Genomic DNA, 13,593 nt, shown 5'->3' with positions numbered 1-13,593 from the left:
CTTTAATGATTTAAATTGTTCTTGCTTCATATCAATTGACTAAGATGGGATTCTAGATATGAGTTCAATCATGTTTTTCTCATGATTTAGGATTTGTCTTAATTAATTGAATGCTTGGTTTATTAATTCTTGATTATAAAATTGGATATTGTTTGTGATTTGTCTGTCAATGGATACAAGATATGATTTGATTTTTAGAATTGGATATATCTTGTGATTTGTTTGACTACGGATACAATTGATGATTTGGTTTTATACTTAAGAAGCGAAGAAGAACATGTTTTTGATTTTTAAAATAAGGATTTTAACAAGAATATTTTCCATGATAGCAAGATTGATTCTAGATTATCATGTAGTGAGGTGGGAAAAATTAATGATCATAAATTTTTTTGAAATTATAGATAAATTAATAATAAAATGATTATATGAAGAATTTGGAATGTAATCAAATTAAAATTTTTATCAACTTAGAAATTATAGGAGAAAAAGATAAGGACAAAAAAATATATATCTATTTTTTGATTTTAGGGTTTGTTGATAACATTTTAGATAGACACAACTGTTATTGTTGTAAATCAAATGCTACATTCTTTCATTACTTGATTTGTTATATTTATACAAAAAATATGTATATATATATCTATTCTTAAAATCTAAAAATTTATTAAAATTTTTGCAATTTGGTGAAGCCACGTGGCGCAACCACGGCGTCTAAGCCTAACTTTTATTATATATAATATGATATGATATATATTGATTGATTAAAGTATTAAGAAATTTCTTTTTAATAGAATAATGCTATGAACACAACAAAAATATTACAACTACAAAAATTAAAGTTAGAGTTGAATTTTCATTTCAATAGAAAGAAATGGTAAAACTATATGTATTTGTGTGTGTGTGTGTGTTTTGGTGGTGATGTCAATATATTCAAATTCTCTTTTTATTATATTTTGTATGATTTAAGTTTCTTAATTACCACCCTAGAAAAAATTCTTAGAATCACCATTGTTGCTCAATATATATGGTCAAATAATTTCTATTGTACCAAAATGAAAAAAAATATAATATTTCTTGTGGGGCCTGTGGGCCTGGCAGCCTCGGCCCACCTTTAGGCTGGCCCAAGGCCCATGCCGAGGAGGGACGATTCTCCCAGGCTGTTGTCTAAGGGTTTTAGCCCTTTTTGGACCCATGCTGAGGACACCCCCTTCCTCGGCATACCTAGTCTAATTCCCGGAAGGGGACAAACCCAGGACAGGTAGTCACATCCACACTTAATGTATTTTTCTGACTCCTCAGGCCACATTAATGCGGATAAGACCACTGAACAGCGCAACCTTGGGTGCTGCGACCCACAGTATGGGTGGGAACGTGGCTGATGGGACAAGTTCTTAAGCGGTGGCCTGGATGATCGACAGTTGTAAGGCCAGGATCAACCGAAGGAGATATATAATGCTAGGAGCCCCTCTTGAGAAGGGGGGCCTCCTCGGACAAGGGCCGAGGAGCAACCCCAAGTCAAGAAGAACTGGGTTAATACCCCTCTAGGAAGAAAGGTCCCGGAGGACCCGCGGCAAGCCGGTTAGCACCTAGCCCTTCGTCCTACTCTCTAAGAAATGTATTGTTGGGGATCCTTCACAAATGGAGCCCCTACATTTCTCAAGAATTCAAAAGGTAAGTTAGGGAATATATTCATTTCTTAATGATAGTTATTTATAACATTTTGTGCATCATTAAAAAGAATGTCTGAAATTGGAAATTGGAAATTATTCTTTTAGTACTATACTAACTTTCTCAAACCCTTCACTAAAAAAAAATTTCTCAGACCCAAATTTTTTCTTCCTACAATCCAAAACACCGAAAATATATCTCAAAAATTGATAAAACTCAACAAACTACCAGTCAAAACCTAAATGCAAAAATATTTACTACCACTCCTCTCATGTGACATTAAGATTGAAGTTGGAATAAGAGACAAGAAGAAAGAATTAGGGAGCAAAAAAACTTTAGTATGTTTTGGAATCTTTGTTGTTTTTCTCATTGAGAATGCATGATTAAATTCAAAAATTTTAGCAAGGTTTTGAAGTAATGCAATAAAAATAAGCAGATCCCAAGAGTGTTAGTTGTGACTTTATACACTATAATTGTAACTCTTATTCATTTAAACACACACACACACACAAAACCTAAAGTTCAATTCCAAAGGGGAAAAAAAGGTAAGGAATTTAAAAATATATATATCATAAAAATGAATAAATTTTTAACCCAAAAAATAAATTTATTTTCTTAAAAATCTCAAAGAAGACAATAATGAATTAAGGAAGATGATGACCAAAATAAAATACTTAAAAAAATCACTTACACATCTAGGAATATCATATGACAAAGGCATACAATTTGCTACTAATTTTTCAAACAAAATATTTAAACACGATGAGGAAATTGCTCAAAATTAATTTGTGTAGACCATTTTCTTTAACTGCACAAATTGTTCATCAACATCTTGTTATACAAAATAAATTAAAACCTGACTAAAACATGAAATAAGACACATTATAATCTAATTTTCTCTCTACTTAGGTCAACAATAAACACCATTCATTAAAAGCATTCAACATTGTAAAGAAAATAACCACAAAAAAAAAATACTTGCATCAAAGAACACATAATAATTAATTAAGGAAAAACCTAACTAAAACATGAAATAAGACACATTATAATCTAATTTTCTCCCTACTTAGGTCAACAATAAACACCATTCGTTAAAAGCATTCAACATTGTGAAGAAAAAAAAATACTTGCATCAAAGAACACATAATAATTAATTAAGGATAGAACAACGAGGGTATAACCTCACCTCCTCCCTTCACCTTCTCTTTGCGCACGTTTCTAGCCCAATATCTGAATCAATTCATATTAGCCCATTAATCACCACAATTAAAAAAAATAAAATAGTCTCTCTCCTTTTTAATGTGAGATTAAACATTTTCACTAACTCCTCATCTTCTATATTAATTTCCACATCTTTACATTTATGTTGAATATAAATCAATTTTAATTAATTAATATTAAAATGTTCCAACAGGTTGTATCATCTCCACCATCAAATATTAAGCAGGATTTGTAAATACCTTTTTATAAACAATATTTTCATTGATTTCATTATCCAGTTATAAACATCGAATTGAAGTAGATGAATATGTAAAGGCAAAGTCATATGTAAAATTAAAACCACCTAAGATGAATATGTATAGAAAATATCTTTTACTTTTTATTCTTCATTGATTTCAATGTTTAGTTATAAACATCTAAATCAAAGTAGATGAATATTTATTGGCAAATTTTTTGATTCTTCATTCATTTCAATTTTTAGTTATAAACTTCTAAATTAAATTAGATTAATTTATAAAGGCAAAGATATATGTATAGTTAAAACCATCCAAGCTCAAGATGAATGTGTGAATTTCATCTATTCATTTATATAATATTGGAAAAAAAAAAAAAGGAGTATAAAATAAATAAGAAAAGAATGATAATGCTACTGATGTTGTGGTAGATAATGTGGCACAATTAGAGTATAGTAACATTAAATGTTACACTTCTATTTTTATATATAGCATATAGATATGGATATAAGAACATAGATTTGGAACCTGACTAGAGTATGATATAGAGTGTACGAGCAGCCTATCTCACTTCAGCCTAAGCTTGTCTTCTGAATTATTTGCTTAGTATTGATTCTCACATATTGAGGATTTGCAGGCTTGCATTGGCCAGGAAGGGTGTGCAATCCCAATCTCCACTACTAAATTTAGTGACCCATGCCCTCAAGTGCTAAAAAGCTTAGCACTCGAAGTTCTTTGCAGTGCTTGAATGTTTCAATTACTGCTTTAGAGGAGAAATCAAAGCAAACAGATCCTTGATCACAACTCACAAGACACTTTGGTGCTTCGGACAGTTTTCTTGATATGCTCTGATTAGTCTAGGTGTCACAACCAAAATAAGCTTTTTAAGCCAGTCAATCTCCAATTTTACAAGGTTTTTTACTTCTATATTTTGTACTCCCTTTTATTTGAACTTATAAGCAAGATATATTTACAATTTCTATTTCATATAGTGTCTTGCATCCTCCTTTTTCTTTCAACTTATTGGAGAACCACTTAGCTGCAAATTAAACCAATAATTTGAAGGTTTGTGTTTATTGATGTTTAACAGTAGGGCAAGTAAAAAGACTCCTATGTGGCAAGCCACGTATATGGAGTATAGAAAATCCTACATGGCATTCGTGGCATCATTTTGGGTGGTGGGAATCTACATTTGAAGGTGCAATTGTAAAGCTTCTTGCCAGTGATGGGATTTGCAATGGAGGTGAGGGCTAGCAGCTAATTGTATTTCTCTCTGTTGCATCCCATTTTTGCATTTTGTCTTTCCTTCCACTTGTAGTGTCATTGTCTAAGTTTACCATCTTCCCTCTTTCTTTTCTGAAAGATGGTTAGATCACATACCCTGTGTGCAATTTTTTTTGCTATCTAATACTCTGTGTCCAAAGCTTGGTTGCTAAATGGAGGAGTTTGATAATTTTTCGGCCAGTAAAGACTAAAGAGACATTTTTAACGGGTAGGAAAAATTTGATATTTCATTTGGCTAGCTTATTTTCCTTTCCGTTTTCTCTCATTCATTAGGCAGATTTGTATTAGACCCGATTGGCAAACACCTGGTCTTCCCTTTTTCCACCCCTTTTCAGTCCAACCAAATAGAGGAAAAACCAGCAGCCAACCATATTCTTCCCTCTCTTTTCACCCAAACCAAACATATCCTTAAAGTCCTTATTGAACTTTAAAATAGGAACTAGATTCAATAATGTCATTGCTAATATTAGAAAGCACAACTCAATTCCACAGGATTTTTTTATATATTCAAAGTAGGTAGGTAAATCTGAACATCCAAAATCCATTACCGTTAAGCTTGCTTTGTTCCCAAGTTACAAGACTATAACACATAAAAGCATTGCCACAAATATATGCACAGGGTCTTAAAACCATATCATCATCCATCTGAGCCACAAGATCATCCACTGAATTGAGGGACAAGCAGTATCCTTCCAATGTGACCACTGCTTTCCATGAGCTGGTGAGCCTCTGCTGCATCAGATAGTGGGAAATACTTATATATCACTGGTTTCACCCTGCCTGCAACTATAGCAGGCCAAACATTCTTCTCAACCTCACAAACAATCACTGCTTTGTTTTCTGGACTCCTGTATCGCAAGCCAGCCGCTACATACAATATTGAGAGAGAGAGAGAGAGAGAGAGAGAGAGTATTATATGCTTGAAAAAAAGCATTGAGAAAGTATTTACTCGGGAAAAAATCACTTCTCAATATGACGTTTATCCACACAAAATGACTTTTACCATCAAATGTGGAGCTATACATAGCAGTAATGCAACATGAAATGTAAAATAGAAACATGATGACTAATTAGAGGATAATGAAAGATGATGAGAGAATAAAATTGCATAATTGTGAATGCAAAAAGAATCCTAACAATATGGACAAAAATCAAGAAAAGTCTTCAGAGCCTAAATTAAAGTGGTTCATTTATTGTGAAAACATTAGGGAACCTGAATTCCTTCATGTTTTCGATAGATTTTTTCATCCTCCCTCCCCCCTCCCTCTCTTCTCCTTTTCCTCAACCCAAAGTTAAAAATACTCATACAGGAAATCCTTTATAGGAACTTCCAAACTACGATTTCCAAAACTTAGAACGAAACACTTCATGTTTTGGACACATTTTCTGATCCCCCCTCCACACTTTTTCTCAACCTAAAGAGAAAAATACTCATACTGGACATACCTGTTAAGAACAGCCAACAACAATTTACAGAACTTAGAATGTGATCTAGAGATGGTTTTCTAAACTCCTCCTTAGAAAGTAATTTATGGTAAATACAGTAACCCCTTGATGGCATAATTTTCTTGGTACCCAGCAATGTTCACGTTCTAGTGATGGTGCATCCTTCAAATAATTTACTATAGCATTGTTGGTCAATAAGTTTACCTAGTATCTATATTATGTAGCTCGGTTTACACAGATCATACATTCCAACACAAAGAGCTACATTTCAAATGCCATGTTTTACTTCCCATAAATGAATATATTTCTGTCATGATCATGGTTGAATGATCATGACAGAAATATATTGATATAACATGACATCTGAAATGGTTAAATGATTCAGCAGTTGTACGTATATAAACTTCAAACAAAAATGAATGAGAGATAGCAAATTCATTCTACTCCTAAGCTATGGTACTAAGACCTGATATCAAGTGTCATACATTGCACTGTGAGGCGCTTCGAAAGCAGAGCACGGAGATCGACCTCTGTAACAGAGCCACCCATAGTTCCAATAATAAAAAGCCTCCCATCAAAATTTAAGCTCTCAAGGTTTTGCTTTAAGTAGGATGCTCCAATATGATCCTGAATAACATCAACTCCTGTCATTGAACATTTAGTTAGTTGTTCTTTTTTTTATCACCTAATAATCATTGCAAAACGAATAATGTAAAACATTAATCTCTATAAAAATTGAGGAAAAGTGAGGTTTTAATATAAGGAAATACCTTTTCCATCTGTTTCTTCCTTCACCCTTTTAACAAAGTCCTCTGTCTTGTAATTGATGCACACATCAGCCCCAAGATCCTTGCAAACAGCTAATTTTTCATCACTCCCTGCCAATCACAATCTAAGAATGTATGAATACTTGGAAACCAAATTTATGTATTAGAAGAAAAGTGATACTGGACCTGCAGTAACAAACACTCTTGCTCCATAGTATTTAGTTATCTGAATTGCAAATGTACCAATACCACTTGAGCCCCCATGAACCTGAATTTTAATATTCATCAGTTTTGCATTGGAGACACCATGTTGCAACAAAGAAAAAAGATAGAAATTATCATTTTAACTTTGTATTGTACATAAATTATCAAACCATTTGTAAATTGGACCATAAATTGCACTAAATAATCGTAAAGGCTCAGAAATTACCAAAAATGTTTCCCCTGCAGATAGCTGACTCATCATAAAAACAGTTGACCAAACAGTGCATACAACCTCCGGTAAGCTAGCAGCATCCTTGACAGAAACACCAGGTGGGATAGGAAGAACTTGTCCAGCCAGAACAGTAACCTTCTCGGCATACCCTCCTCCACTAAGAAGAGCACATACCTATATATATATATATACACACACACACACACCACGACTAGTTAATTTGATACAGTGTACTTATACAATTCAATCATGTTAAAATGATTACTCTATTTGTAAGAGAACCATACTACAGTGCTCAACTCTCCTATACTCTGATTTATTAGAACAAAGAAGCATTGCATTAACATAAGTGGCTGACCTACCAAGAAGTGGGATGCAACACCTGAGATTTTTGACTTCTTATAACTTTTAATTGTAACGTAAAGTTGAGACAGGTTTCGAAGTCAGATCAGAAAATGTAAATAGTAGAAAAACGTTTTTCATGGTCAACAGAAAACGACCCCAATATGGCAGACGTAAAACGTTTTCGGGACTATCACATACTCAACAAACCATCACAAATAAATTCCACCCACATAAGTATTTTCTAGCTCATTTTCAAGGTCACAACCAAACACGAGACAACTTTTCTAGAAAATGTTTTCCAGAAAAATGAGTCTTCGAAAACAAATGGAGAGGTTAACCATTTTAGAGCCATCTTTTTCTAACCAATTATATTGTAACTAAAGAAACTATACATATGTAGTTTTAGTCACATAAACTTTTTAATAAATCATATAACTTAAATAATACTCATATATAGTTTTGTAATCGGCACATAATGGATTGAAAAAAATAACCCGAAATGTTTGGAGCTAAACTTGACCAACTAACATTAACAAACCCAATATTCCATTTTTCCTTCTCATTCCAAGAGAAAGTAAAAACTCATAAAATGAACATGGGAAATGAAAATAATAGACCTGATCACCGATTTTCCAGCGGGAAACGGATTTACCAAGGGCCAGGGTGGTCCCAGAACATTCAACACCAAGGTAGTGACTGGCACCCTTGGGTGGTGGGTACGCGCCACTCCTCTGAACCGTATCAGCCTGATTGAGCCCTGAGGCCTCGACCTTGATGAGAACCTCATCGTCTTTGAGTTCCGGCTCATCCACTTCTTGTAGTTGCAGCACTTCTGGCCACCCCGGACTGGATATCACCATTGCCTTCATTTTTTGGGCGTTGACTTTACACACAGCTTTCGAGTTTGGAGTCTTGGACACACTCATTTGGCTAAAGGTAACGACTAACGAGCACTGATTAGTGCACTTTACAGAACACACTCACACTCATGGATAAGAGTGGAAATTTCGTAAAAGGCTAAATCCTAGTTACACACTCTTGCTGCACACTTCCATCACATAAAATGATATAAAATTATGTTTTGAAAACACAACATGATATTAGCTGATGCGTGCAAAATATTGACATTGCGTAAAAATAGTAAAGCTTATTGATGGTGATGGGTTTGGCTATGGAGGTGAGGGGTAGTAGCTCATTGTAATTCTCTCTATTACTTCTCATTTTTGCTTTTTCCTTCTTTCCGTTTGAAGGGCCATTATTTACATTACCATCTTCTTCCGTCTTTTATGAAAGATGGTTAGATCACATTCCCTGTGTGCAGAATTTTTGTCTAATACTCTTTTTGCAAAGCATGGTTGCAAATTGGAGGAGTTTCATAATTTTCTGGCCAGTAAAGACTAAAGAGACATTGGAATGGATGAGCTTGGCTAGCTTATGTTCCTTTCCATTCTCTCATTAATTAGGAAAATTTGTATTTGTGGGACCGATTGGAAAACAACCGGCCATGTCTTTTTTCATTTTTTATTTTTTGTATAGGTACAGTAAAATTCCCTTATTCAAGGTTAAGAAGTTTTATCGATTGAGCTAATTACAATCAAATAGAAGTTTTTTTTTTTTTTTTTTTAAAAAAAAAAAAAAAAACTTGTTTGAAAATACGAGTCAACTCGACACGACCCGCAACACATTCTGACTCGCGACCCGATTAACCCTCAAACCTGATTAACCCGACCCGCCTGTTTTGCCATGTCTACTTTTACCCCCCAATAATTCACTTATTACAAAAATTTAAAAATTAGATCAGACACATTGTACAAAATAAAATAAAATCTAATTAGATTTAGACTTTTCAATTTTTGTAGCTAATAATTAATTTGACATAAAAATTTAAAAATTATATCCACCTACATATATATGTATATATATATATATATATATCACGTGTATTTTTGCTCACATATGCCCCGACATTCAACCAAGGTAGTTAATTTCGTACCGTACCAGCCGGTACGGCCGAAATTTTCCGTTCCGGTGGCTAATCCGATACCGAAACATAGTAATTTCGTGCCGGTTTAAATACCGGCTATACCGGCGTTGTTCCGGCCATACCGCGATACATACCGGATTTTGGCCGGATAATGATTACCGGGCCGAAATTGAAATTACACCCAACGACCCAAAAAAGCCATCATAGTGACTATCTCTCTCCTCTTCGCATCAAATATGGCCTTGCTTGTCTCTTTTTCCTCCTTAAGCCATCATTTTATGAGCTTCACGTTGGCAAAGATGATGCTTAATGGGGTTCTAAGCAAAGCTGAGAGAGAGAGAGAGAGCTAGCTGAAAACAAGTGAAATGAAGATACCCTCTAAATAATGTTGATAGAGTAAGACTTGATAAGTTAATCAATACCGTGCATGTAGCAGAAAAATTGCTTGGAACTTGTAAAAATTTGAAAAAAGAAAACGTTGGAACTAGTAAAAATTGAAAAAAGCAACCAGTCTTTGGTTTTATCACCCATGCCCATCAAATACCAAATGGATTAATTCATTTTTCTTTTACGGTTTTACCAACAACTTTCCTGTACCCCCACTTCACTTTTTCTTTATCTTTTTAGAACTTTAACATTTTTTTTTATGGTTGTAATTGAGCTGAGACTCTAAGTTTTTTAATAAAAAAAAGGGTTGTGGCATATTGAAATAGGTATGAAATTTGCATTTATAAGAATTTATATGGGTTTTTATCAAATAATTAAATTATAAACATGTAATTAATATATACTATTAATATATAAATATATATTTTTAAGCTGTGGTAATCCCGAAATTCACATTGATTGTTAGTTTTATATATATATATATATAATAAACATATAAAATAGCGGTAAACTCGAAACGGTACACCGGTATTAACCGGTATCCGAAATATATCGTACCGGTGGCCAAACCGGTACAGCCTCCGGTACGGTATTAACTTCCTTGCATTCAACGGATCGAGCCTAGGAAAAGTTGATTGATTCAGCTATAGCCTATAGCCTATAGCTAAATTTTTAGTGAGGAAACGCGTGCACAGATGTATATTTAATATTTTCAATCAAAAAAAAAAAAAAAATTTCAATCAAGAATGTTGGCCTATATTGGATGAACAATCTATATATATGGAGTTTGGGATTCTGAAACGGTCATTTTGAAAAGGTATCTACTTATTTTATTTTATTATTTAATTAGAAAGTTTTTGTGTCACATTGATATTTGTTTATTTACTTTATTACATGGCATCACAAAATGTTATTGCAACTTGCACACTTGTGTATAATATTTTTATAGCCAATTTGAGGTTCTATCTGTCGGACGAAATTCTGTTTGTTAGTCAAAACTTAAGTACCAGTCACTGAGCCATAAAATGCAGACACGGTTGCGATGCCATTTTTCTTTTTAAGAACCAAAGGTTGAGAAATCATACTTGATGATGCAAATTGATTTATTATTTTTTGGGCTCAGGGCGGCTTAGTAATCGTTAGGTTTGAAAAACCAGACGCGAAGATAATTCCGAAAAAAATTCATAACGATTCCAATCCTTGAATTTGGTACTTGATAAGAAACTTTTTTTTAAGGCAGTGAGACTTTGGCCGACCAAGCAATTTCTTGATGAGCAAGTAGCTAGGCTGCTAAGAGCCCACTGCCCCAAGGCCCCACACCCCGAGTAGGCTGGAATATCATTAAATTTTATTTTATTTTTTTGAGGAAGGAGTATCATTAATTTTGAATATTTCCTCTGGTTAAGAAACTCAATATTTTTCTTTTTATAAATTGTATCTTATTTGTGTAAATTTCGTTGAAGTAATGGTGAAAGTGACTAAAGAATATATAATAACTAACCGAATATCCTTAGCTTACAAACTAAATAGATTAGTGTAAGGTGGGTGATACTACAAAATGAGTTAGGCCCACAAAATACTCATATGCTTTGGCTCCATTAATTATATTTGGTTTAAGGTATAGAACCGTAAATGAGCAAAATTTTTTATGAATAGTTCAAGCTCGGTTCTGTAACAGTCATATTTATATTTGTTTGTTTTGCAAATAAAACAAGCACAAGTTCAAGGTTAGTTTCGACTATTAAATGAGCTAAGTTCAAACAAAATTATATTAGTATATCCATTAATTATAACTAGGTAAAGGTGGAAGGTTGTAAATAAACAAAAAATGTTTATGAATAGCCTGAACTTATCTAGGAAAAGACAAGTTTATGTGCATTTGTTTATCAAACACTTCAAACTTAAGTCTAAAGTTAGGCTCGACTATATAATAAACCAAGTTCAAATACAATAATGTTTTTGTGAACAAACTGATGAACATAAAAGTTTGAGTTAACTATATATAATATTATATTATTACACTTTATATGTGTAGTTATTTAAAAATAATAATTATATAGACTTGAGATTGAATAATGTAAGTTTGTAAATATGTTTATAAAGAGTTATCATCAAGGTAAGTTGAAACTCTCTATAGAAAGGTTTATATGATTTCAATTATTATTTGTAGTTTATTAATAATATAACTAGTCCATTTGTAGTAAGAATTCATAGATTTGTGAAAAAATTAAAAATTTTAGTCATGGTTATATATATATATATATGTATGTATGTATGTATAAGAGAAAAATAATTAGTTAATAAAGTAGCTTGTGAATCATACAATATCAATGTATTAATCTATTGTTTCTTCTTAGACAACAAACCTGTGGAGGGTGAAAAATACAATAGTTAATTAATGCTCATTTTTAATTAAGCTATAGTTCACTTGTTACGACCCAAATCCATGGAACATGAATTTAGATGCATGACTAACTTGCTGAACTTGTATAACTCCATAAACATAATTAATCCAAAATAAATTAAAACTCAAAAGAAACAATACTCTTGAAGAAAAAAAAAAAAAAAAAACCTCTTACAAAAATCTAAACTCCACAAATTGGAAATAATCTCCACTATATAAAACATGAATTACAAAATAAAGGTAACTAAAATTTTATAAGTCTTCAAGAAATACTGAAGTCGCCTACAACTTTCACGCTCTACCTTGGACCTTACAAAGCAATCCAAAGGTTCTATATTCCCAACTACAATTTAATATGAAAACAGTAATTTACGGGGGTGAGCCACACATCTAGTAAGTAATTATACAGAATACACAACGGAATAGAGTCAAGCAAAGCACGAGTTTGATTTCACAATTTCACTCCAAATATCCGATGTAGTTTTCCAAACATATAAAGAACCACTTAATACATATATAATCAAATCTTAAAGTCATTCGAAAACATATACAGATAATTGATCAGAACACAGTGTCACATATACACATCACATATTCTCACATACAAAGCGGATACCAACATCTAACCCTTGTTGGTGAGGGATTAACACATATTCTCACATACAATCCTGTGAGCGGATTTACACATATATTTGATCAATTTTAAAATTACTCATTTTGAGTCACATATCACAAAACAAAATATATACAAAATAGAATAATTTTCTTAATATTAACTGTAAGGTTGAATTTAATCAACCATCTTGTTGGCTTTATTTCGTGTCAATTTGCTTGTAATTTAAGCACTTAGTAACCCTGTATTTAGGTGGGATTATTGTAAGGATAGTGTGTGAGAAGATGTGAAGAAAAGCTCAAGTATGTGTAAGAAGGCAGAGATTCATGGCTAGGACTCGCAGCTGACTCGCGATTGGCAAGCCGCCAACTACTGGCACGTGAGATGCACACAAGGGAGCTGAAGGGTGTCGCCAGCTGTCGCACTGCAGGACAAAAGTCCCAGGCTGGCCAGGCTGTTATCTCGTGGCTTGAACTCGCGACTCAGACCAGTTGCGAGGCCAAGCCGCCAATCAGCCCTGTTTGGGAAAAACTGACTCTTCGCATTCCTTTCTCACCCCACTATATATAGACTCTTATACCCACGAAATGTAGAGAGTTTCCAGAGAGAATTTTTGAGAGAAACCCTAGAGAAAAACAAGATTAATTCATTCATAATCTTTACCTTAGAGTCTCTACAAATTCCTTTACTCTCTTCCTCTCCATTGTCATACCCTTGAAAGGTCATTGACCAAATCCTTTTCTCACCACACTCACGTCTGTGAGAAGGTTCATTTGGTGCTAAGGGAAGCAGTTTGGAAGGAACC

General features: G+C 33.4%; 1 protein-coding gene across 1 annotated transcript; it reads right to left on the bottom strand.

The window, feature by feature from the left end:
* Positions 1-4,872: 4,872 nt before the first annotated feature.
* On the bottom strand, positions 4,873-8,337 carry LOC112004650 (uncharacterized). The gene is made up of 6 exons (XM_024036882.2): positions 8,018-8,337; positions 7,050-7,229; positions 6,806-6,887; positions 6,623-6,730; positions 6,338-6,496; positions 4,873-5,273 (listed from the first exon to the last, which is right to left on the bottom strand). The coding sequence occupies exons 1-6, from the start codon at positions 8,324-8,326 to the stop codon at positions 5,065-5,067; spliced, it is 1,047 nt and encodes a 348-aa protein (XP_023892650.1). The 5' UTR covers positions 8,327-8,337; the 3' UTR covers positions 4,873-5,064.
* Positions 8,338-13,593: the final 5,256 nt, after the last annotated feature.

The sequence above is a fragment of the Quercus suber genome, unplaced genomic scaffold (assembly GCF_002906115.3).
Source record: "Quercus suber isolate HL8 unplaced genomic scaffold, Cork oak 2.0 scaffold_25, whole genome shotgun sequence".
In the NCBI taxonomy this organism is placed as follows: domain Eukaryota; kingdom Viridiplantae; phylum Streptophyta; class Magnoliopsida; order Fagales; family Fagaceae; genus Quercus; species Quercus suber.
The sequence above is the reverse complement of the archived record's forward strand: the minus strand, read 5'-3'. Positions and strand labels throughout refer to the sequence as shown.